The sequence below is a fragment of the Hippocampus guttulatus genome, chromosome 18 (genome assembly GCF_054856545.1).
Source record: "Hippocampus guttulatus isolate MCC_2025c chromosome 18, RoL_Hgut_1.0, whole genome shotgun sequence".
NCBI classification, from domain to species: Eukaryota; Metazoa; Chordata; class Actinopteri; order Syngnathiformes; family Syngnathidae; genus Hippocampus; species Hippocampus guttulatus.
The window spans coordinates 1,647,890-1,673,465 of NC_141278.1; the positions used below are offsets into that span (position 1 = coordinate 1,647,890).

The 25,576-nt window shown below is 47.7% G+C and overlaps 2 protein-coding genes across 7 annotated transcripts in view; one reads left to right on the forward strand and one right to left on the reverse strand.

Annotated features, from left to right (window-relative positions):
• The window catches only part of ube2ql1 (ubiquitin conjugating enzyme E2 QL1), an 89,644-nt gene that overhangs the window by 5,990 nt on the left and 58,078 nt on the right, over nucleotides 1-25,576 (forward strand). The window lies entirely within an intron of this gene.
• Nucleotides 10,513-14,185, reverse strand: irx1b (iroquois homeobox 1b). 2 transcript variants are annotated; one of them, XM_086137620.1, is made up of 5 exons: nucleotides 13,634-14,185; nucleotides 12,955-13,197; nucleotides 11,984-12,749; nucleotides 11,853-11,913; nucleotides 10,513-10,737 (listed from the first exon to the last, which is right to left on the reverse strand). In XM_086137620.1, exons 1-5 carry the CDS (start codon nucleotides 13,868-13,870, stop codon nucleotides 10,593-10,595), a joined length of 1,452 nt encoding a protein of 483 aa, XP_085993746.1. In that variant the 5' UTR covers nucleotides 13,871-14,185; the 3' UTR covers nucleotides 10,513-10,592. The 2 variants fall into 2 exon arrangements, with proteins under 2 accessions (XP_085993746.1, XP_085993747.1); XM_086137621.1 differs by lacking the exon at nucleotides 10,513-10,737 and adding an exon at nucleotides 11,005-11,332 and having other exon boundaries at nucleotides 13,634-14,184.

Sequence of the window (25,576 nt, forward strand, 5' to 3'; positions counted from 1 at the left end):
AATCTTTCATTCAAGAATGCGCCATGTGGGAGGAGGACGGGGAAAACGGCATTCTTATTTTACCCGCCGCGCATCCCGCGCCAGCTATTATGCAGGAGGTGGGACAATGGGCTTAATGATAGAAGCATGTTAATGCGAGAGGAGGGCGGCGGCAAGGCGCCGTGCATGCCGCTCGCCGGAGAGGCCCAAACAACTCCAATCACAAGTTCCTTCAATCACAGAGTCCCGCATTTGAATAGTTTCTACCTGAAAGTATGGCATCTATGCAACTTTAATCGCGCTTTAACAAGTAGATGCTTTTTCAGCCTTTGTCTCATTTTGAGCTTTCGTTCCTTGGAAATAAAGCTCAAGTGGCTGGGCCAGACAACCAAAGAAGTGCGAACGATTTTCTCATCATAGGTAGGAAGAGATTTTGGTTGGGTTGCGCGCAAGCTAGCACCAAAATTCTGCAGCAGTTTTGTGCTTTTCCAAACAAGAACCGCTTCTCCTGCAAATCTGTAAAACAGGTCCAATAGCGGTTCTTGTTTTAATCATTATAAATCTCTGCGTCTGTTTTTTGATGCTGCCACGCACTTTATGCATTACCATCAGGCTGGAGTGGAACCCAAAGAGCAGCTGTTCACTGTTAAAACCAAGCTTTGTCTGGTGTTTTTTTTTTGTTTTGTTTGAACTTTGATGAAGAACAAAATAACTTTGGGTCACATTGTATTCCTGCTGCTTTCTTCTCCCTTCCACTTACATATGGTGTTACATTAGTCAATGTATGGCAGAAACCTATGTCAAACAATGTACACCGGCGGTCCCCAACCCAGGCCCGCGGGCCAAAAATGGCCCACCTCCACATTTTGCCCGGTCCTCTGAACAATACCAGAAATACTTGAGATGATTGAGACTTGTATATACATAGGACGTAACATTCTATTCCACCCTTCTCCAGTCTGTGCCCTATCTGAACCCCCACCCCCCCCCCCACCCCCACCCAAAAAAAAAAAAAATCCTGGACACACCCCTGTCAAATAAAATAATGGTGAAAAGCTTAAGTCAGAGAAAAAAAATTGGTTGGTTATTTCATAAATAGTGTTCAGATTTTTTTTTCCCATCAAGATCCCAGAGAGTGTGTATGCGACTTCCTGTCGTAGGTCTTCACTGTTAGTGATATGCATGACATTCAGTTTGCATCAAAGGAGCAAAGTTTTCCTTGCACTCTCCTTTTGACCAATCCATCCAGGGCAGACTTTCTACGACAGTCACCCATTTTGCCCTTGTCTTTTTCAAATCAGACTTGCAATGGGGTCTGCTTGAGGCCTTTGTCACTTGACCGAGCACATGACGTTGTTCCTGTGTTTGGGGGGAAAAAAAATATTAGTTTCTGAGTTTTTATGTCTTGGAAGCACTGAGTCACATTAGTTGGGCCCTTGGTGTCTGTGTGGGTTTTAGCGATAACCTCACTTTGATGACGGCACTCCACAAATTAGAGAGCTCGACAGTTTCTGGAAAGTGGGATTCATATATGTCAGTGGCCAAGCAGCGCTCAAAAAAAAAAAAAAAAAATGCGCTGCTTGCTTCGGACCAGCATGCTACGTTAAATCAGGTGATTGTAAACATGAATCATTCTTCCCTAGCTTCCTCTGGTACTTAGCGTCAGAGAGTATTCAAATGTACGTGCTGCGGTTTGTGCTCAGTCTGAAAAAAGTTGTATCGCTGCATCCCTAATAACGGAAAAAATACTGCTTAGTCCTGTTTTGTTCGCATTGGACTGAGGATTTTGGATTGCCACAAGCTAGTGGTATTTAGCCAGCCATGAGACACAAGGAATTGACCACAAATCATTGCACATGACAACAGCAAACAATTCTCTGGAATTAGTCGCTTGATGGGGAAACATCTTCCTTCTCCGAATCTGCTGCCGTCATGTTTTATGCCTCCAGCTTTACATTCTTTCATGTGCCTACTGTCATTGTTTTTGCTTCCTCCAAAGACCCCCCCCAAATCACAATCAATTCAGATATGAGCACGGCTGACTTGACTTGGCTTTACATCGTGTGACCGTAAGGAGTGCAAAGTACAGAGAGATGTTTTGTAATGGAAGGAGTAAATCTACAAAGTCCTCAAAATGTAGAAGCACGGTGACAACGTGTTTGCGCTTTGGTCATGCCACCATAAATTTGTGCTTTGTGACACGATGCATAAGCCAAACGATGCTAACAGTTGGATATGTATTTGGGCCGACGATGGATTGCATGACTGGAACTCGCGCGTACCACTGCTTGTCCCCCAGCACCCCCCCCCCCCCCCCAATCCCCCAAACAACAACAAAAAAAAAAACTTGGGGGCACCTTTCACAGCTATTCAGTTGGCAATGCAAGCATACCCAATCTGAACTGCTTGTTCAAAAGTCCTTGGTTTTAATAGATGTCATACATCCTTTGGGATGTTAACAAGTCAGGGGAGATTGTGACTGAAGAGGGTGATTTTTTTTGGGGGGGGGGGGGAGAGATCTGGAGGGAAAAGTAAATAGGGAACAGGTAGCGGTATAGACAAACCATTGGTCACTAAGTAAGGCTTCCTGGTGTTCCACAGCAAAGCTGACTTGATGTGGTCCACAAAAACAAGGCCGCCAACACAGTGTGACCGCCGATATCTACTGCTTCCTGCCATCCTCGTCCCAGGGGATCTTCGTGGAAGCGGTGCGCGCTGCTGAACTCTTGAGCGGGATACTATAAATGCCCCGTCTTCCCTCATCAATGATGTAGCATATGGGAACAGAGACAAGCTAACCCTCTTAGCCGCTGTGCAGTACGTTGGTGTGTGTATATGTGTGAGAAGGACGAGAAGTGAGACGGACGGAGGCGGAGAGGGAGGTTTAGGCTACAGGCAGCTCTTAAGAGTGCGTACAGTTTGCGTTGAGCCCTGGGAGGACAGTCGTATTCTTCCCGATCACTTCCACTTCATTACTTCTGCAGCGCACATGCATTATTCAGACCTTGAAGCCTCAGTCCACAGGGACCGATACAGCCATTAACGCACGCTTAAATCCACCTTCCGAATCTTCTGATGATCCGCCGGTGATCTATTTTCATTCTTGTTGATATTCGGTCACGATTCAAACATTTTATCTCCGTTTCTAAATTTCACCTTGAATGGGTCTCACGAGGCGGCACGGTGTGGGCGACTGGTTCGCACGTCTGCCTCGCAGTGCAGAAGTCCAGGGTCCGATTCCGGGCCCCGGCCTTGCTGTGTGGCGTCTGCATGTTCTCCTCGTACCTGCGTGGCTTTACTCTCGGGTTCCGATGATAAAGTGGTTCAAATAATGGATGGATGGATGGATGAGTCTCACATTCGTGTCAGTCAAACTTGCAATTTAATTGTCGAGGTACTGCAAAATGCGTTGGTAGGGTTGAAAGACACTGTGAAGATAATCGCTGAGAATAAATACAAAGACTATGAATTATACTCTCACTTGTGGAGGTGATAGCGTTAAACTTAATTATTTCACCATTTCAGTGATTTTATTTATTGATTGGTTGTTTTGTTTTGTTTTTATTTTGTTTTTTGCGCGTGGGTAAAACAGGTCAGTGACATAATTGGGTGTCCTGCATGAGTCGCCCCTCCCCTGTCATAGAAGAATTCCAGAGCGTTCATTCGCATCATCAATTGTGACATGCCGTTTGCTAGCTAGCCCTACCTACAACCTATGGATAGACGGTAGCACAGGTAAATCTTTTTTGATTAACAGTTGACACACCTATATATTTTAGTTGTGCAACACATCTCATGCGGCCACGCAAGAAGAGATGGGGTGCTCAAATTGACTCCACTGCAGCTCTGAGCTGATTTTTTTTTTCTGAAATTGGGATGGAAAACGGGGGTCTGGCGAAGTTTGTGGGTAACCAAGTCTATATTTTACAGATACACTGGAAATGTTCATTGCCACTGTACTGCACCCTACTGACAGCTGTTTCTAGTTGTATGCAGCATGAGTGTTGCGTGGCGGCATGCCTGACATTGCATGACTCTCTACTTTCGATGAGTGGTTGTACTTGGAGCTCAGGTGCCACCTCGTGGTAGGTTGAGATAATACAACAATACGCTGTGTGAGTCCGTTTCCCTCAGGCAGCAGGGCTCTCAACTTGCGGTTGTCATTGAGCAGGGGTGAAAAGGTCACGCTTAATTTTGTGACCACGAAAGCACAAAACAGCGGCTCCACTCGTCTCCACGCAAGGACGACGTGGTTTCAGATTTCGTGTCGCACGTCTGAGGGGACCTCCCACGGCTTGAGGCCACCAGCAGTGTTGGGTTTTGAAAGGGGACAAAATCTCCTCGGCGATTCCAGCATGTCTGTCTTCTCCAGTCATCACCTCTTTGTCACGTTTCCCTCTTTAGTCCGCTGACTGTCGCATCTCCCATGAGCCTCGCGTTGCGTGCCAGGCCTGAGCGTGCGCCGTCAAACGCAACTCCGCAAAGTATTAATCCACAGCAAATGCTGTGAAACGCTGGCGGCTGACAGGGTTGAATGTGATCGCAGTCGATTAAGTGCCTCTTCCTGCGGAGCTGGCACTCTCCCACGAGAGGAGCGGGGCAATCATTGCCTACGATTGGCCCGGTGGGAACAAGACCGCTAGTTTTCTGTGTCCACTCCAATCACATCAGTAATGGAGAGGCGGGTAAGCATCTGTGACAGTGGGAAACCAGATCTCCGCTCCCCCCCCCCCCCCCCAACCCCAACCCCACCACCACCACCCCTCTGTCTATGTGAGCGTGTGCGCCTCGCAGATAAACAGTTGGCAGGTTGTCCCTTACTCCTTGGCGTGTGCGTGAAAAACGCCTCACACACATCCAGAGTCATCTGAGTCCTCATTCATCTGCCCAAGTCACTTAGGCTAATAGAGCTTAATGGAGTATATTACCCCCTGTCTATCTACACGCACACACACACACACACACACACACGCACACACTGATGTGTGTCTATGTGCATGTCTGTAACTGAGAGGGCGAGATTGACGGTGTGTGCCTTTCAAGTGTAATTACGCCATGGATTTGTGTGCCCTTTAGTTATGGGTAGTGATGACCGCCGACAGTTCATGTTGCCCTCCGAACAACACATAGAGTGAGTATATTAAAAAAAAAAAAAAAAAGTATCATGTCATTTACACGCGATAGCACTCGTGTCCAAGTCCAGGCTTTGTCATTTTAAAGCGGGCCCCAAAAGCAAATGCTGTGTATTCCTCTTTTTCCTTCACCTGTAGCGGTCTTTCAAGTTCAACGAAATGTGGCAGACAACTTTGTCGAGTTGCTAGTTCAGTTTGCGTTCAGTTCAGTTCAGTGGCAAGCGCCTAAGATGAGTTTCACAGTCGTGCTTTTTACGTTGTTGGTCTCCCAAAGATTATTCCTTTGGCTCACCTGTGTACTTTTCAGCAAAGTTCCAGATATTTCTTTGATTTTTTTTTTTCCCCCCTAAACACCGCAGATAAATATTCACACGGCGTACCTCCGAATTCATCACTATCTCTCAAGTATGCTGGAGAGAAAGAAAAAAAAATGCTACCGGAATCCTTCGGCCCACTCCGGACACCCCCAGAAGCACTGCGCAAAGCTATGTCGCTTCATACATGCGGTCGAAGTACATTGTTCCCGGTTGGCTGAAAGGAGCCAACGGTCCGAAAACTAAAGCACACCCCCCCCCCCCCCCGCCCCCATTCGCCCAATGTGCTTCTTGCCTCAGATTCTGGCCTTGAATGGATAGACATCCGCAGAAAAGATTTATCACTCCCTCCCTTTCATAGTATTTGCTGTGTGTATTCCCCCCCCCCCCCCCCGTATATGAGGCATTGGCGATTTGTCTGCAAGGTACTCGCAGCTGCAAGCTAACAAAAAAGCACAGGCTAAGAAGCATCAGCCTGTAAACTTGGCGCATTGTGCAGCTTGTTGAATTACCCATGAGTTGCCATAATTTGCCTTTGTGCTAAACGCTTAATGCCGCTAATCCCTGCGGAAGAACAGTGAATGGTGCAAATTCCCTATGATAGCTGCTCTGGGCTAAACATTTGCTCGCTTATGTATACACATGAATACACCGGGTACAGAAATGATTCTTTTGACCGCATTTCAACAGATTTAACCCGGCGCCCCGCTTATCCCGCAATGACATGTTGGGATTCATTGCGTCGGGGAGGCGCATTGACGTTTGAAATCGCAGCTCCGCTCGACGCCATTCTTTGTCGGCGCCGGGCAGTTTCGTCTCGCTGGAGCGCAAATGTTGAATAAGGTGCCCGCTATATTAACTGCCATGTTTATTATCTCTTCTCCAGAACCTTTTGATATTGCGTTAGCCTTTTCTTCTCCTGGGCCCTGAAGGTCAACCTCTGTGAAACCTATTGGGCAATCAAACACACCAGCCCCCCCCCCTCCGTTTTCCCTCCTCGCCCCACGTACGGCCCCCTTGGCCTTCTTTCTCCTCGCGGCTCCTCCTTTTGTGGCTCCTCGCGGCCGCCGCGGTTCTCCACCCCTGCCCGTGCCTTTCTGTGGGGCTGGCCCTCTCAGCGGGACTACAGAGCCCTAACTTGTCTACATTTACCCCCCGGGTTGGATGACCAATGAGTCCATTGCGCCGAGAGTCCCTCCTTTTAGCCCCGCGCCATTCTCCCAGAGTCGGCTCATGCTCTCTGTTTTCACGACCTCCGACCTCAGGCCATGGCAACAGTGGCAGGAATGTCAGGAGTGATTGGCAGGATAAAGAAGGCAGCCCCTCTCTCCCGCACAAGCAGATTTGAGACACTTTGAGGGGCGAACAATGGCGGATTTGGGCTTGATTGGATCACAGATGAGCCGACGACTGTCAAAAGAGCGCGTCGTCTTTACATAAGCCTGATTATCTCCTCAGCTGAGACGAGAGGAAAGGTGGCGGGGGCATACCGGGGGAGCTCACTCCCACGCGGCGCACCTCCTAAAGGGGACGCAGCATCACACGAGGGCTCGTCTACAGGGCCCGGACCTCTCCGGTCCGCCTGGATCCTTTTTACAAATCTATTCAGGCGACGATGGGGGGGGCCCTCGTACATGTGGCTGGAGTTGGCCTCGGGTGGGAGAGCGGGGCCGCCGACACATGGAAGCCATCATTGTTCAGTCCGTGACCATCCCATCAGCGCGGAGAGAAAGGAAACGAGGGAAAGGATACGGGCCGAGAGGGAGACGCTGACAGAAAAGAGCAGTGGGACAGGAGAATCAAAGACAAATCCCCTCGATAATCTGCCTCTTTAATAGGGATTAGAATTCACCAAAGAGCCTATATACGAATACTAAAGCGCCAATGAAGACTTTATTCACACTGAGAGTTTGAGGGGCTCGCAACAACCCCCGAAAACTCCGCAGAGAACGCTTGCAATCCCAATGCGCGGCGGTGTCGGTTTCTTTTTTTTTTTCTTCTTTTTTCTTTTTCCTCGCTGCTCGTTCTTTCCCGGCATGCACCACTTTTGAAAAGTTTCCGCGCAGGTTGGATGACGAACAACTGTCATGTAGTGTGAACTTGAAGAAGTTTCTCGCAGCTCCAGCCAGGAAATGCTAATCAAATATTGGATCTGCTCACTTTTGTTTTGTTTTTTTTTCCAATTGTTCCTCCTTTCATAGCGCAACTTGTTTTTGGACATGCGGTGTAAGCGATGAAAGGCCTATTTGATGTCATTTTCAGCGCCATCATGCAAACGCTCACTGATATCCAAGTTTGAAAGAATGACATATTGTTTGGGTTCTTGGAAAGGACAGTCGCTCGATCTGGCTGGTATGAAGCGCGGGGAAAATAAAAAGGGAGCTGCGTATGTGAGAGAGAGAGAGAGAGAGAGTGGCTAATATTCTCCTCAGCTGTGCCGATAGCAGTCTGTCAGATTTGGCAGAGGAAGTGAAAATGGCCTCAAGTGTCTGGCTCCCTTCCATGTTGTTCTCACATCAATGACAACTCTCACTGCGCCATCTCTCTGTTGCTCTCGACAGCTAGGGTGCGCTGTTTATTCTCGCTTGTGTTCTGATCCAGTCGCTCCTTGTCCATGGACCGATTGGATCTACGAGACCGGCATAAATGTCAACCTCTTTACACTCTGCTCAAGTCTTGTTTGGTGTTTGCTTTTAGAGAAGCAAGCATTAGTTTTTTTTTACAAAGGAGCTCTCATCATAACATTTAATTATTATTCTTATTTTAGTTTGGTTTTTTTTAGCCTCTACAGGTTTGTCACAATTATCGGAAATGTGGTCTGTGAACCATCGAATTGATACCCGACTGCCAAATAATAAATCAATATAACAATCTTAGCCAATTTTAAATGTAGATAGAAAATCTGTTGTTTGTAACATATTTCAAGCCACTATGTTGTCATTATTAGCAGTAAACACGCCATCTCTCAAATAAACGGTAAGCTAAAAATGGATGTGCTGTACAGTATTAAAATGTCAACTTTGTATTATAGCATGGTGAAGTCAATCGCGTCAAGGTGGCCAAGCAAGTTCAGCAGTATGAATCACGGAATTGAATATAAATACCATTAACAACATTTAAAACATGAAATACAAAACATTAGAATGAAGCTTTTGACCATGCACACAGCCTGTTTATTTTATTGTATATTTTTAACTTTGGTCAGTCAGTTTTAAGTACAATTCAGTTGTATTTAACTTGGCACAGTACAATACAGTTTCCTTTATTCTTTGACGGCTCTTTGTTTCCAAAAATGTATCCACGCGTATTTTTTTTTTTTATGTGCAATAGATTTGAATTGAATCATAGTCCAACATACTAGATTTAAGTGGTGTTAATGTTCGAACTGTGCAAATTGCTATAGTGGCTCACAGTAATTGCCTATACTGTAATGCGTTTTAGCCATAAAACCTCTGGCTTGTTTTCGATGAACAATTAGACATGTTGGTGATGATGGTGGTACTTGGAGAGTGATTTGATTGTTTCTGTGGTACTTGGTGTGTGTGTGGGGGGGGGGGGGATTGAATCACTTTTAAAGACCATACGCTAAACAATCTTGAGATGCCATCGTAGTCACTCTTATCCTTGCTACAAATAAGTGTCCCATGACTAAGATTTGTATTTTAAAGGTAACTTTAGGCAGCGCACGTTTTTGCCGTTTGTTTTATGGATGACATTTTTGCTCTTGACAAGAATGTATTCATATCTGTTTGATCTACAGTAAAGCTATGAAATTAGTTCCTGGCATCCATCACAAACGCGTACAGGATTTGAAGTTGATGCACGCTAAAGACGGCCTGGAGCCCAACCTAAAGTGTTGGCACGGGTTTCGGCATGGATCTTTTTGATACATTTGTCCATAGATGGAATGAATTAGTTCCAACGGTGGACCAAAGCAGTCTTAATGGAAGTGGCAAGGCACGCACTCTGAGCATCTCCGATGAAATGTGTATTCTATTCTTGCGTTGTTGTTGTGATGCTTGATCTCTGACTGCTGATGTAAAGCGAGGCGCTCTCGTTGGATATTACAAGGACCGTCCAAATTGGATTCATTGTAAATTCCAAGCCCTCAAGCCCAATTGTGTTCTCGCTTGGGCCACAATTCGTATCGTGCCCGTTACCATCCTTGAAGATCCTTCTGTATTGACTGATTTTCATTGAGCCTTTTATTCAACAATGTATCATTTTCAACCCTTATCGTTGTGCGTTTTGTTGTCATCTTATCTGCCACTTTTGCGCGTAAATACAGCCTTGCGTGCATCCAAACTCGTTTTCTTTCACTCAATCAAGATCGAGTCGCGGGGGCAGCGGCCTAAGCAATGATGCCCAAACTAGCCTGTTCCCATCCACTTTGTCCAGCTCTTCTGGGAGACGCTGGGGCATTCTAAAGCTGGCAGGGGGACGTACAAAATAGTCTCTCCAGCGCGTTCTGCTTCGTCCCCGGGACCTCCTTTCACCTCTACGGGGAGGCAACCTAATCGGACGGTCGAGCCATCTCATCTGGCTCCTCTTGATGTGAAGGAATCCCTCCCGGATGACCGAACTTCTTACCGATATGTTTAACGGAGAGCCCAGACATCCTGTGGCGCTCACGCTTTCGACCACTTGTGTATCCGTACACGTTATACCCGTCAGAAATAACCGCATTAGGATGATTTCTCCTTTCAAAAAGTTTTCTCCTCTGTGAAAAACCCATCAGTCAGTCATGTCACATTCGGCTCTACACTCCACGCAATTTTGTGGTCATGTAGAAGTGGCTTTACAGTCCCCCCCCACCCCACGGGGCAGGGGAGGGACGCATGCGGGTCCCTCAATCATAAGCCATGCTTGCATCCAAGTTGGAGCCGCAGCTTTCATGCTAGACAGCTCTAAGACCCCCTACCTTTTTCTATCTTTCTCTACACCCCCGCTATTCGAGGCCCTTGAACGTCAAAGATGAGTTGGAGTGACACACAACTCACCAGGCCTGCCCCCCCCCCCCCCCCCGGCCACTGGCCTTTCCTGCTTTCTGATCCATATTTCAGAAGTAAAGCAGCGGTGCCACAGAGGGGCCGTAATCCAACATTAAAGCTTAAAAAGCGGCTGAGCTGAAAGCACAGGCGCGGGTCCGCCAGGTCCTGGAAATCTTCTATTTCAATTTCCGTAGCGCTTGCTGGGACTTCCGAGTGGCTGGCTTCAGCATGTGAATTTTGGAGAAAGGGCAGCTTTTCAGGACCCTTCTTGCAAGAAGGGGGTCACCACCAGATGGCTTTGTTGGCAAACGGGATGCGACGCTGACAACGAAACTGTGATTAATAATCAGGCAAATGCTGCGAATATGTCAAGCAGATATTGTAACGTATCAGAGGATCTAAATTACAATTCTTGAATAAATCATGATAAATGGCAAGTTGTCAATTTTCAAAACCGTGATGAAACTTTTCAATAAATAGCATTGTTTTGTGAATTTTGGACCACACTTTGATATACACACACACACACACACACTCTCTTAGACATTTACTCCCCACTTCAAATCAGTCCAAGCCATTTTCCCCCAATAATAAATGACTATAATGACATTTATTTAGTTTCGAAAAAATATATTCTTTCAAGACAAATTCATATCCTGTATTTACAATTTTCCAAAAAAAAGAGTAAAAGAACATACATAAATGAGAGGTACAAGCGAATCTGTGACAAGAAAACATCTTTTACAAGTATAGCCTAAACGGTAACACTCTAACAGGTTGCCCTGACAAAAATAGTCTTTGTTAAATTGTTCTCAGTTAAATAAATGTTGTTGTTGTTGTTTTTTTTTTTAAAGTTGGTTAGTATTTTCATAATGTTGATGTGAGAGCTCTCTGTGTTGCCGTGCCATGGTGAGATCTGTTGGGGGGGGGGGGGAAGGAAATATTAAGAATTGGAAGTGACAGTTACTGAATTGCAAATAATACACAAATTCAGAAAAAACGAAAGCTAATTCTAAAATGTGTGCACATGAATTGTGTGTTCAATTTAATGGGCGGCATCAACTCCCATTCCTGTAAATGAAAAAGGAAAAAACTCCTGAAATGTGCTTCAAAGTCTTTCACCCTCCGCTACATTCCTGCTATCAGCCTTTTCTTTGACATGCATTGGCTGCATTCACTCGGGGGAGGCGTGAATAAACGGCTGCAGATTATTTAAATGACCCGCCTCGGAGATAACTCGGAGGCCCCGCAGGGCTCGGCAGCCTGCTGCCTGACGAGGCGTTAAAGTGGCCTCTCAATCACACGATTTATGTGCTCGGAGCTCAGCCTCCGCGGCCGGTCAGGTGGAACGGTGTTTACCCCTGCTTGAGGGTTCATTGAGCAAGAAACCCAAGTGGAGAGCGTCGTCGTCGAGTTCGAATGCGTTTGGCGTTTACCTGTCCGCGATGAGCCGGAATGGAGACCTGAGCGACTCCGGCCTGTGGTCGCTGTCTTCATCTGGAAAAACAAAAAAAAAAAGATTTGTGAATTGACGCAACGCACTCGTAATCGTGTCCGGTCGTCGTACCGTCTCGTTTCGGACTAAAGCTTCCAGACGAGTCTCCGTCACTGTCGTCTTCTGTCCCCGAAGTCCCGTGTCCGGGCCGTGCGTCATGACGCACGGGGGGCGCGGGTCCGCGCACAGGCAGATGTCCGCCCTGCGCTCCTCCGAGGAGCGACCTCATGTTCAAGAGCGAGTTGGCGTTGAGAAAAGCCGCGTTGGCCCAGTTGTGCAGTTTTCCGATCTGGCACGTGTATATCCCATGACCCGGGAGCAGCGCCGGGTGTCCGGCGGGCGCCAAAGCCGGGCGGTGCGCGTGTGCGGCGTGGCAGGCTTTGTGCGAGCTGTCCGGTGCCGTGGCGGTCTCGGCCAGGGACCAGATTTTGGGTTTGCTCTGCGGCGGTCTCTGGCACTCCTGTCTGCCGGGGGAGCGATCCGCCAGTTTGACCGCCGGCTGGGCCTTATTGAGCGAAATAGTCGCGTCCGCGGAAAGCGTCCTGGTGCTCTCCGAGCTCCGAGGCTCCGTCGAGGCCTCTCTGCCGGCCACGTCCGACTCCTTCTCCCCCTTCCTGCAGCCCTGCTCCGCTGCGGCGCGCGGCTCCTCCGCTCTTTCGATCTCGACCGTTTCCAAGTCGATCTCCTCGTCTTCGTCGTCGTCGCTGCCGTTCTTGCCTTGCTCGTCCTCGTTGTCGCTGCTGAAGATGCGTCCGTCGCGGTCCTCGGCGCTGCGGCCCCACGTCACCTTATTCTCCTTCTTGAGACGCCTGCGTGCGTTTGCAAACCACGTGGATACCTGGAATTCCGAAACAACTTTTATTAGGCCCCCACGGGAGCGTTTTGCAATCAATGAAATGGATTCCTCCGAACGCTGGCGGAATTTGGCCTGCTATTGAAAAAAAAAATCATAATAAGCACCTTCAGGAGCATTTGAAAAAAAAATTGGCATTGCGCTTGTCTACTAAGAGCTAAATGTTCACATTTTCTATTTTTAAATATACCTGCGTGAGTGTCATCCTCGTAATGATCGCAAGCATGATCTTCTCCCCTTTGGTGGGGTAAGGGTTTTTCTGGTGCTCCTGCAGCCAGGCCTTCAGGGTGCTGGTGGTCTCTCGTGTGGCGGTCTTGGCTCTCGACGGGTCGCCGTATGGGTACTGTCCGTACGGGTAGAAGCCTTGAGCGGCGTGCACAGGTAGAGAGCCCGGGTGGGAACCGGGGCTGTCCTTTAACTCGTACTGAGAGCCCTGAAATTGGGAGGACAGAAGTGACAAATTCTTGGCGGCGGGGAGCATTTATATTGTGTGCCAATAATTTTAGTTGAATTGCATTCATAATAATAATGATTGTTTGTGAAGGTGTCCGAACATAATTGAGATAATGTTTCTCAATGCCATTTTGCAATTTTAGACCAAGCGTTTTTTGTCTATTGCGTGTAAGAAAAATTATTTGTTCGGGTAATGTTCAGCATATATCAAAACACTTTCGATGTTTGAAACTGCTTTTGGATCTAATAAAAATCTAAGTGCAATCGTTGCAATAATACTTTGACTTTTTAACATTTAAAATGTGCTTAGCTAATTCGTTCGCATTTATTTTTACACAGTCTACCAGTGTCGGAAATTAATGACCGTACGTTCAGGCTAATTAACCTTGTCACTTGAGTTATGTAACAAGTCTTACCATTTGAGAGATGAGGGCGAGGTCTGGTGCTCCGCTGTACGGCAGAAAGGCACTGTAGTTGGGGGCCGCCCATGGGCTCCCGTACATCCCCAGCATGGAGCCCACGGCGGCGGCCGTCGCAGACGAGCTCACGCCGCTTTCGCTGCTTCCTTCCCGGCTAGAGGCCGAGCGTTCGCTCGAGTACACCTCATGAGCGGCGTTGAGGAACTGGGGGTACCCCAGTTGAGGGAAAGCCATGTCCAATAAAATCTCTCCCGAATGGCGACAAGACAAGGCGGTGGGAGGGGTGCGGGAAAAAAAGAGAGAAAATTCCCCAAATAGATAATGGAAGACGCTCAAAATAAAAAATAAAAAAAGGTGTCTCGATCACCGGAGTCGAGCTTCCACTTTGCGCGCTTCTAACACTCCGAGTCAAAGCCCCACTTTGGCACGCCGAGTGCGGAGTGATGCGCGCGTTTGGCCGCAGGAGCTTGCTGGATGTGGAGCTGACTGACTGATTGGCAGCCTACTTAAGCTCCAAGCTCCTCCTATGCCCAGGGCAGGCGATTAGTGCATTGGTTAGCCCAGGTCGTGGGTGGCTTGTGGTGGGTGCATGCGCGAGTGTGTGCGCTCGTGCCTGCGTCCGAGTGTGTGTGTGTGTGGGTGTGTGTGTGCGCGCGCGCGCGCGCCTGGTCTATTTTTTTTAACCGTCTACAATATGGTCATCGAGAGGAGGGCCCTGTGAAGTGTGTGTTCCATTTGCTTCTTTATTAGTGGCGTGAGAAATGCGCCACCTGTTATTTGTCACATTGCTGGTGCTCATCGTGTCCAACTAGAAATCAGAGATGCCGAAAATGTATCCGTTAAGTACGCCAATTAAAATGAGCAACGATGAAAAATGTGCGTGAAGTGGGACAAGGTGCACCTTTGCTCTCGCGTGCGCACTCTTACGCACGCGCGACAGCTGATCCTCGCTGTATTTGGAAGACTCTGATTCAGCCTCTGGCAGGCAGATGGACCGGCAGGTCATTGATATGGTCGGCCAGGTCCGGGAGGAATGTCGGTGATTATCGGCGGAAGTCACTGGAGCATATTTTCAGAGGGTGGATACCGGGGGACGGATGGGATTGATGGAGATTGGGGAGGATAAGATAGCGTGCCGCTCAGAAGTGGTACATGACAGATGCTGACGGAGAAGAAAGGGCTGTTGTTTTAAGACGTGACGCTGCAGACAAATCACTCACTGACCACAATGCGACGCTACCACACTCGTACCTGAAACTGTCTTTCCCAGCTGAAATGTCATTCATCCGTGACAGCAAAAAAATCAAATCAAATAAAAGACAAAATCGTTCATTTTTATTAAGAAAAACAAGACTGTCATATTTGGCTCGATATAAAACTCTTTCAGCAAGTTTCAAGTAGGAGTGGCCATAAACATCTTGAAGCCTCTTAATGAATCTGGGCTCTGTCCCCTTGGTTTTCTACTCGGGCTTCCTCCCAACATTCCACGCGTGTTCAATTCACGGACGAAGAAGAAGCTTTGAGTGTGAATAGTGCTGTCGGTGTATGTGAACCCTGGGATTCGTCGGCCAAATTTCACCTCTTTGCCCAAAGTCGGCTGGCGTAAAGTGATCGACGAAACGAAGGATATTTTAACGTGAGCGTACGTGATGGTCAGAGAAAGTGCAGCGATGAAGGATACAGGCGGCGAGCTTGCTTGTTGCTTTCTCGTGAACAGGTTTGAACATCAAAATGGCCACAATTCTTATGCGAACCCACACTCCAAGCACTCGGGCGGTGCTAATGAGGTAGCGCCCCGCTCACTGGCCTGTGGCCCTCCTGGCTTCCCTCAGAGGTTAGTCGTGTAATTACTCCATCCCCGTAAATACAGATTCATCATCATCCTGGACCCCCCCCCCCCCCCCCCCCCCCCCGATGAGCTGAGAAAGTGAGCGAGCGAGATGAGAGGGGAGGAGAGGAGGGAGGAGGGAGGTCTAATGATTTCATTACTGTGCTTAAAGCCCACTCGGGCTAAGTGATGGTCCACTCATGTGCCGTTTCCTTTCTCAGAAGCGCCATAGGGCACTTGTGCAGCTCAAAGCTGTTTTCCGAAATGCATATCGTGATGTGCGTGCGTGTGTGTGTGTGTGTGTGAGAGAGAGACGGCGCGAAAGAGAAATATAAAGAGAGGATGCTTAATCTCCATGGCATTTTAAATGGCATTCATAGAGAGAGTGGCCCTTTCCTCATTGCCAAGGTAAATGGAGTCAGGGGACTCTCCATTTCAGCCCGATAAAAGAGCAACGTTAAACACTCTCAGCATTTCCTTCCTCTCTCTCTCTCTCTCTCTCTCCCTGCCTTGTTTCTCACTCAAAATTGATGTTGTTTTTTCATGACAGGGAGGGAAACGAGACATATCCACCATCTAATAGGATAATATAACCCCATTCAACACACAGCCTAGCCTCCCACCCTCTCTCCCTCTGCCTCTCTCTCTCTCTCTCTCTCCATCGCTCTCTTTCTCTCTCTGCCTTTGTAGCCGCCCGATTTCCATAGTGTCTCTGTGGAGAGGCAGTTAATGAATTCCTCTGAGCTGGAGAAAAGGGGGGGAGAATGGTTTTGGCGGTTTAGAGAGAGAGAAAAGGGGACGGGGGTGGCGGGGGGGGGGGGGGGTGGTGCAGGGGGAGGAAGGCTTTGAGCTATGCCATTCAACTTCACAGCCGAGGCCCGCTTTTTGCATTCACAGTGTGTGCGCGTCGGGTGTGAGTGTGCGCGCGGTGCATTTGTGCGTCTTTTAACATGAACCTGCTAAGACTACCAAATATTTAGACTGGCCTCAGACCTCTCTTTATGGCGACGGTGGATTGAGGGATCTCTGGAGGCAGCTTGACTCCATTTGAAAGCCATTCCCCGCTATTAGCCGCGCGCAGACAAAGGAATAACTTACATTCGGACGCGTTCAAATGAAGTCCCCGCAATCCACTCGCGCTGCTCATTTCCTCCTGGGCCGTTTTCAGTGAGGTAAATAAAAATGTCACCAAGCCGTGTGTTTTGGCTGCAATTTAACCGATGCGAGGTGGAAACAATGACGATTCAACGAGCTGAATGACCACACCGGACAGCGTTTGTTGTGTGGACGGATTTGCTGATTCGCCTCTAATTTGTTTTATTTTGGTCTTTGTGCAAATAGAGTTGTTGTCGTATGTGTGAGCTTGACTCTTGCCTCTTAATTGCCCTTCGACCGTGTTATCGAGTGCAAAGTTTTGGGAGAATATTGACTATAGTGCACCTTTTGTATTTCATGACATGCTTAGTAAGATACTGATATGAAATATATTGAAACAAGATCTGAAATTGGATCTCTGCCAACGCCATTTTCATTAAATGCAAATCATTTTGGGAATTGTGAAATAAACACGATAAGACGTAGACAAGTGATACTAGAGTCACGATGCAATTGATGTGATATTACCAATAGTGTTTGCCAACCGATTGCCTGCCAGTGCAACAGGTGAAGCCGTTGCCCGGAACGGTCTGGCCGCTTTCGCTTTCTGAATTTGTTCTAGGCAATGTTCATGTTTTTCACGATTTTAATTCGTGGGACCGATGTCCATACCTTTTAAATGTAAATCCCACACTTGTTTTTTTTCCATTGTACATTTTGTAGACTTGTGACCAGCCAATCATCATGAAAACTTCGAATGTATTCCCCTTCCCCCTCCCCCCTTCTTATTTCAGAAGCTCGCCTATCTCATTCATTATCATGACATCATATCGGTGGTCTTTTCAGACTCCTAATTCTGTGATGTTGGTGCTCAGGGAAGGAAGGATGAGTGCCTTGTGTGTGGGGGGGGGGGGGATAAAAGTCTTTGCTTCACCACTTGAGAGCGCAGATAAGCACTGATAGACTCCGACACGAAGGCAGATGAATCACCGCGACGCGTAACAGATAGGCCTGACAGCCTCAGGTAGCGAGCCGCCGATCCCGCACTTTTTAAACTATTTTTTTTTTAACCATCACAGCGCGAGGACGTACGACACCGGAGATGCGATGATTAATGGCCATTATAATAATACGACCAATTATATCCGTTGCCTTTTGCCTGGAGATGGATCCTGCTGACTGAACATTTTGACCCAGAGGGGAAACGCTCGACAAAGAGGCTATCATTAGCAATTAATGGGCGTGCCAGCGTTTGTTTGTTAATAGCTCCTTCAGACGCCCAACGGGACTCATTTACAGTGCATGGGCCAGAAAACAGACCCCTGACCTCCGGCAGGGGTCACTTTGAATCAGCCCCGCTTGTGAAATGGCAACCGCTTTTCCATCGCCGTTAAATGCTGTTCCATCATTCCCCATTCAGAGAGCGATGAAAACAAGCCATGTTCAACAAGATTGCTGACTTAAAAAAAAAAAAAAATGGGTGAATTCCCTCCTCTCCAAAAAGACTTAGCGGGGGTCTTTTCTCATGGATAGCAATCTGATTGTTTTCTAAACGGATTATTAACTCTTTTGTTACAGTAGGGGTCACTTGAATGCGTCTTAGGGGCCATTAGCATTGCTTTAAAGGACTCGCACACACGCAAACAGGCACACTCACACATGCCCGCGCGGGGCTGTGTTCTCGGATTTGGCGTTTCTTGTCTTTGTTGTTCTCAGCGGGAGCGGAATGATACCGTTATAATGCCGTTAAAAACAATAGCTTGACATTAAAGAGAGGTGTGGGAGGCGAGGGACGTGTGTGTGTGTGTGTGTGTGTGGGTGTGCGCGCGCGGGGCCGCGAGATGAAAAGTAGCCCTTATAAGGCGGACCGGTCAGCTTCATGCGGCAGTGCCGACTTCAATGACGAACCTCAAAGAGCGGCGGCGTTACACGGGCAAACCCCTCCGAAGTCCTTGACTGAGGGAAGGATGAGCTCGAGAAGGGGCTCGGATCGCCAAGATGGAGGAATTAGAACGCAAAAGGTGTGGCCTGTGAGAGTTTGACTCGCCGCTCTTTGTGCTCTGTTTATTTCACCTGGCAGGAAAAGGGGCGACGCTTCCCTTGGGAAAAATCAAAGGTACTTAGCTCAGGTCAAAGCATCACAGGCCACGGAGCACCGAGGCTCGTATTGACCATATGAATGTGGTGAGGGACCCCAGGGAACTGCCCGAGTCTGGCTGGGTGCCCCGGCTAGCTTTGAGCTCCTGTTCTACGGGACAGATAAAGAGGGTATCCCTTACAGGCTTGACCTCCAGCCACCCCTGTCATGAGGGGGAGGGGTCAAAGTTCAGATCAATTGGCTCCCCACGGCCCGCTGCCCGCACTGGCGCTTCATCGGCCACTAAGTGCCAGGACCAGAAGTAGCTGCGAGGGGGCGTGGCCTCTCTTTCATCCAGCTGAGTCGAGTCCAGGTTTAGATAAATGAACTCGGTGTTTTGTTGAAATGTGTCATATGAGTTTTGTGATGCTTAGATATTGTATTAAGAAGGAGATCTGTCGGAGAGTTGCGGTCAAAAGTTTCCATACGCTCATTGTGAACTTGGATGTCATCGAAAGCTTGGACTTTTAATGATTTATTTGAGCCGTTATTTTGCACGGTGGAATAATTGATTATACAATGTCGAACGAGAATTTGGTGCGCGCGTTTTGAGTTGATTTGGGATTGTATCTAATCCGTGCGAGTACAGGGCGATATTCTAACACGCCGCCTCAATGTCGCACAGTACGCATCCCACATAAATATTTGTTTACATTGAAATGTGCATAATTTTGTCGGGATGACCAAAAATCCGCATTGCAGAGTGTTTCCGGTAGGCGAATGGCTCTTTACATATGAGCCTAGAATGCCGCCTTTCAACTACTGTGTCTCGCACCGCAGCAGAAAGTTACTAACATGACAGTGTGATGGATGAATAGTAGGAAACCCCTGTTCAAGTACATACATGTGGTCCACTACTTCTTGTGTATCCAAGACGGAACAAATTTGCACAAACCACCAATAAAGATTTGTTGGTAGGAAAAGTGTCATCGTGGCCAGAATTGTTCAGTTTTGACGAAACATTATGTGAACCTGTTGGGGAAAGTCCCTTTTCATTTCCAGCATAACTCAAAGCAGGGCCCATAAAGGCATGAGAATGACTTTGGCAAAGACGAACTTGACATCCGACACGGAGCCCGCGCAACACCCTGGGATTAAAGACAATCGAGGCCGATTAGCATGAGGTCGCGCTGGCAACTCGGTTTTAATTAAACAGCCCCTACTTTTTGTTATTTGTTCCACATTTGACCCTTTCGACCAAATATTAGCTCCACCAATATAAAAAGTATTGGTAGTAATTGAAGTCCGCCCTCAGTCGTGGCTATCATGGTCAGAAATATTCCCGCCCCCCCTTACCGCCTTCCCGAATAACCCCAAAGTACAGTAAAGCAAACATATCCATGAAACTGAACTGAGCGCCGAGGTGCTGTGGGGTTTTTCCAAAGTAACTTTGAGACTTTGACCACGAGCCATTTGGGTGTGTGCTCCGCACTCTTAAGCTCTGTCAACTTCCTCCTAAACCCCACACTCGCTCAAACTCGCTCGACACATCTCCACCCTGCGTCGAGGTCGGTCTGACCTTAAACTTGGGCTGCAAAAATGAGCCGCTGTTCAACTTCTTTTCAATCGAAAGAAAGAAAAAAAAAAGGGAGTTATGTGAGGAAGTTGTACACGGGCACATTATGTGTCAAGGAGCAAACATTGATTTACCACATTATGATTTATGAGGTTTCGGCCCGACACGAGCGCTCTACACGTCGTCACCTTGCGTTGGCAGCAAATTTCACAACAAGCCACAGTTTAGGAGGGAGTGACATTATCTTCTTCAAAAAAGGGGCAAGTTCTTTCGTCCGCTTTTTATCGTCACTCTATTGTCAAACTAAACCCCAAACCAAGAGAATTGCACCGTGTTTATTCCACGGAATCACAATTCTGTTTGATGAAAGTCCGCAATCTAAACGCTAACACACACGCTGTAAAACGCTCAAGACAGGCCGAGGCCACTCGAATCGATGATCTGGTAATTGCAAATCTTTTTAACAACTATTATTTGAACAGAAATCGTGCCCACACATCCGAGCGGGCAATTTAACTGGACTCCCGAGTATAGATTGTTTATCCCGTGCAAAAAATTAAAACCAAAGACGAGCAATTCAGCCGTCTCACTATTTGGGATGCTGGGCTGCTTCCACCTTTCCTCGCATATCTCTTTGATCCTCTGCATTTAATATTGAGCTTATGCTGACCAACAAAAGGGCAGAGCGAGGGAGGGCAATCTGGGTTTTCTCTCTCTGTCTCTCTCGCTCTCCCTCATCAAATTGCTTATTAAGGTAAACAGGCTACAGTGTTAAGTTACTGAGCGATTTATAAAAACTACAAACTGCGACTGAAACACCTGTTAGTAGCAAAGGACACCTTCCACTTTGAGCGCTGAGTGTCGATCGGTTCTTGTTTGCATAAATACGATGGAACAGTTTATGAATCTTTCCGCTGGCTGACATAAACATCTGCGGGGATTTCCTCTGCGGCCTTGTCCAGCCAACGAGGTGAAGGGTTTTGTTTGTTGGTCTCTCAAGTGAGCGGATGAATTACTCAACTTTCGCAGCGCAAGGCTCAAGCTGGTGAGCAAAAAAAAAAAGTCAAAAGAGGCCAAGGCGCTGACGACAGTGCCTGAGTGGCAAGCGGTCGTCAGCAGCGATTATCGCTGAAATTAAAGAGCACTTTTTGCTGATCTGTCAGGCCCGAAAGAGAAGCAGGCTGTCACATCTGCGTGCAAAGACTCAATAACCGAGCGCCTGTCTTGCCGCAGTCTGTCAAGCCTTTGAGAAGCAACGGCGGAGGTGCTGCCGCCGCCGGTGCTGCCGATGGTGATGATGGGGGAGTCGGCGCGCATTCCTCACGGCGGCTCCATGCGGCTCGGCCAATTAGCAGCCGAGTGTTTTGTTTGAGCCCGAGTGATGATGAGATGTTGTGCTGGGAGGCGGCCCACTTCATTAAGCACACCGTTGTCTCCGGTTTACTCAGCTTGCCGGCTTTAACGGCTTGTTTACCAGCCGCAAATATGACAGACTGTGTGTCTATTTGACCGTCTGTGTGCGTGTGCGCGCGTGTGCCGAGGTGATGCAGGAGGCGGTGAGTGTGGGCATGTGACCAGGCTATTGTATGTACAGGCGGTGGACAGAGTGACGCATGTAAACTATACACGAGACATTGTGGCAACCTACAAACACGAACTGCAAGTGGAGCTATACGTCGGTGTGGCATTTTGATCCATTTGAAAACCATAACGGCCAGGTGCTTGGGTGTCTGAGATGCAGGGATGCCAAGATCGCTTCCTACCTATCTTGAGTAAACCAACGCAAGCAGTGGCAGAACATGCAAAACCGAGCGCTAACCACGATTCCACCGTGCTGCCTTTGCGTCTGGACAGAATTTGCAGCGCGTTTCATTTTGCGCTTTCTGCGAGCAATATCAGGTTGATTTAGCACGCGCGATATGAATAATCCATCATGACACCACTTGCCAAGGCTAAGTTTGCATTTGAAATCTGTGTTTCGACGGCAGGTGCAAACCAGCACACACGGTCGTGCCAGCGTAGCGCGGGCAAAGTAAGAGGCTGCGCAAAAATGACTACAGCGTCTCATGGATTCGGAAATGCAATTTTTGGGAGCTTCTGGTTCTTCGAAGGGCTTACTTGAGGTCAGTCACAAGAAGGAGTCATGCCAAATCTCCTCGGACTATGCTCCTATCAACTCTGCAATTCTCATTTGGTCGTATGGTGACAATCAGGTCATTGTCAAGACCCCTTTTTAAAGTTTTGTGAAATACACATCAGACAACTGTAAAGTGGATCAGTAGCTTCAACTTGCCAAATAGTTCACCACAAGTCAATGCGACTAATGTCTCTTTTCACCACTTGCGCAAATATTAGTCCGGGAGCAGCAGTTTAAGTGCAATTACAGCTTTTTGTTTTCTCATTCAACACAGCGCATCGGCCGAGCCAAACGCGTTACAATTGACGACCGTGCCATGTTGACCCAACGAGACCCGAGCCCGGCGCTCTACTCTTACTGATAAAACACATCCACAGAACAGGCAAAGAGTGATTAGGAGTGATGGAGAAGGCGGAGGCAGATTTCAGCCGCGTCTCGTCGTCCTCGTCTCTGTATTTATATATATATATTGATTTATTTATTACTTATTTATATATATATATTTGGTTTATTCAAAACGTCACGGCAGCACGCGTCTCACTTGGAGCATTCAGGAGGGTCACGGCTCTCTGACTGCATATGTGGTGTGTGTGTGTGTGTGTGTGTGTGTGCGTGCGAGGGCAGTTCTTAAGGCCTTAATGCGGCGGGCGATGACAGATCACTTCATTCACGCAAGACGAGAGCAATTATTTCAAGCATGACAGATTGCCTCAGCAGAACTGAATTTCGGATAAACCCCCCCCTCACTCTCTCTTTCACTCGCCCCCCCCCTTTATCTTTATACCTCCTTCGCTCCTCTTCCTCCCCCTCGTTCAATAAGGAATCTTGTGTTTTTCCGAGCTAATGACTTCCTCCTCAATCCTCACTGTTACACTATTGTGTGTTTATATAGTCGTGTGTGTGTGTGTGTGTGATTGTGTGTGTGTGAGCAGGGGGTGACGGTACCATCTGTCTAGCTGCTGTAGCCCTTGCCCCTGCCCAGCTGGTGGGCACTAAGTAATGGGAGAGGACTTCCTCGTTTCAACCCCCTGAGACACACACACACACACACACACGCATTAGTATGCAACACCTACTGTCACAGTGAGCGAAAGACAGGGACTTCTTTTTTTTTTTTTTTTTTTTTTTTTAAGCCTGAGTATTGAAACCTGAGCAACTCAGGGTGTCAACTGATGAGGACTGAATGCTCCATGGAGGGAATGTTTGCGCGAGTGTGTGCGTGTGTGTGTGTGTGTGTGAGTGACAGTTGGGAATGTAAATGAGTTTACGAATGCGCTGCATTGCTTTTTTAATGGAAGGCAGAAGAAACGTGTGCAATAGAGAAAGCAGCGGATGATGTAAGTTGCTAATTTGCAAACAATTACCTTCTCAAATGACCCAAAAAAATTGAAGATAGTAGAAACCAAGCTCGGGCGTAAGAGTCTGTCATGCGTATTTGAAATGTAGCCAAATGGCCTTCTCTCGTAAGGGCCGTCGCGCACCAAAACGGGGGTGCCGTCTTGAAACGTTAGTTGGCAACTCACACCTGCACACCAAGTCATTGAGTGGCACACATCCACCGAAATGGGGGCTCTTTGGATCCACACGCAGTAGACTATTCAGCATGAACCATAAAGATATTGCGCGATTGTCAAGGAAGAAGCGGCTTCGATTGCCCATTTCACAACTTGTGAATTCCGTCAGCAGACTCGTCGGCCGCAGACTCTCCACGCTTTGCTTTTTTTTTTTTTTTTTCCTTTGGTCGGTGGGGTGTCGCTTGCTCTTAGAACCTCGTAAAAAAATATGTGTGTATGATTTTTAATTAGCTGTTACATTTGTGACGTTGCAGTGCCGATAATTAAAATTTTCAATGATCGCAATGGGCATGGGGTCGGCCACTTGTGAATGCTAATTGACGAACCCGCGCATTGCGCAGCAACTGGTTTCAGCCGCGTTGCTCACTGTGCGCTTGAAACTCTTCCGTCAGCTTGTTAATTTTCCAAGAGTTTTACGGCAAACACCTTTCAAGGGAAAAAATCATATCACAACTATTGATGTCAACCTTTGTAATTAGACTTTTAATCTACTGTGATGCACAGAGCTAGATCACACTCGCTGGACATTTCATTACATGGTACACGTGTGCAAAATAATTCCAACACCGCAAACGTCACCAACAATGCCTTTGTCAACACAATCGTGCTCAGTCACTCATTGAATCATTGCGTGTTGATTGTTTACCGTGCACCGCATCATACTGTGAGTTGTAATATTTTTTTAAACGGTCAAAACCTCGCACGTGCGCTTATTATGATTAGCGGTAGTTTAAGTCTGACGTCCGAAATTCTTCTTTGTCTTTCTTTGTATGCATGAAAATTCCCCTCGTTATTTACCTGCTTAAAAACATGCACGCGCACGTCTCCACCAGCAGTTTAATGAAGAGGCTCCGGTTTGAATTAAATGAGAAGCTTCATGTAATTGGCTGTAAAATCCATTGAAATTCAGCACGTGCACGCTGGACTGACACTTGGGGTTCACGCGGATTGTCGCAGATGGGATTTTGCGCTACCTGTAAGCGAAACACACACACACACACACATTCTTTACTCATCTTGCAGGCCCCATATGCACCGTGCACTTGAATCTTTAATGACATGGTGATGATGGAGTCTTCTTGACCTCTCTAGGGTTGCAGACACACAGGCACACGCAACTTAAATAGCATCCAGTGCGTCTTTTAAATTCTGGGCGCTTGTACAGATCGGGAACTTCCCCGGTTCGAGTTGTCCACGATAGGCGGGAGCTAGCGGAGGCCGGGGAAAGCCGGGCGGCCAGAAATCCCCGTTATTCATTGGCCGCGAGTTCAAGAGCTGACCCCGGTGTAACACCGACAGAGCCGGTGAACAACACTGAGGCCCTTTGTCTCGACCGGCCCGCTCTCTGATCACCCCGTAATGAACTGGGGGCTCCGGTGAAAATTTACAGCCCGTCGTCGCTGTGGGCCTTGCCTTTCGCTTTCATCCACCTTTTCTGCCGCGTCCTGGGTTTTTAGTGCTCTTTTCTTAGCGGACGTCCTCTTAAAGGGTGGCCCTGGCTCCAAATGCGCTCGCACAATAACAATGCAGACAATGTAGATGGGTTGTTAATTTCCTCTCTATAGTTGCCTGTCGTTTTGCAGGATTCTCCTTGTCTCAAGTCCTTTCTATATCTTGTTGTGTTTTGTGTATGCGAGTCACTGCTTAAAAAAA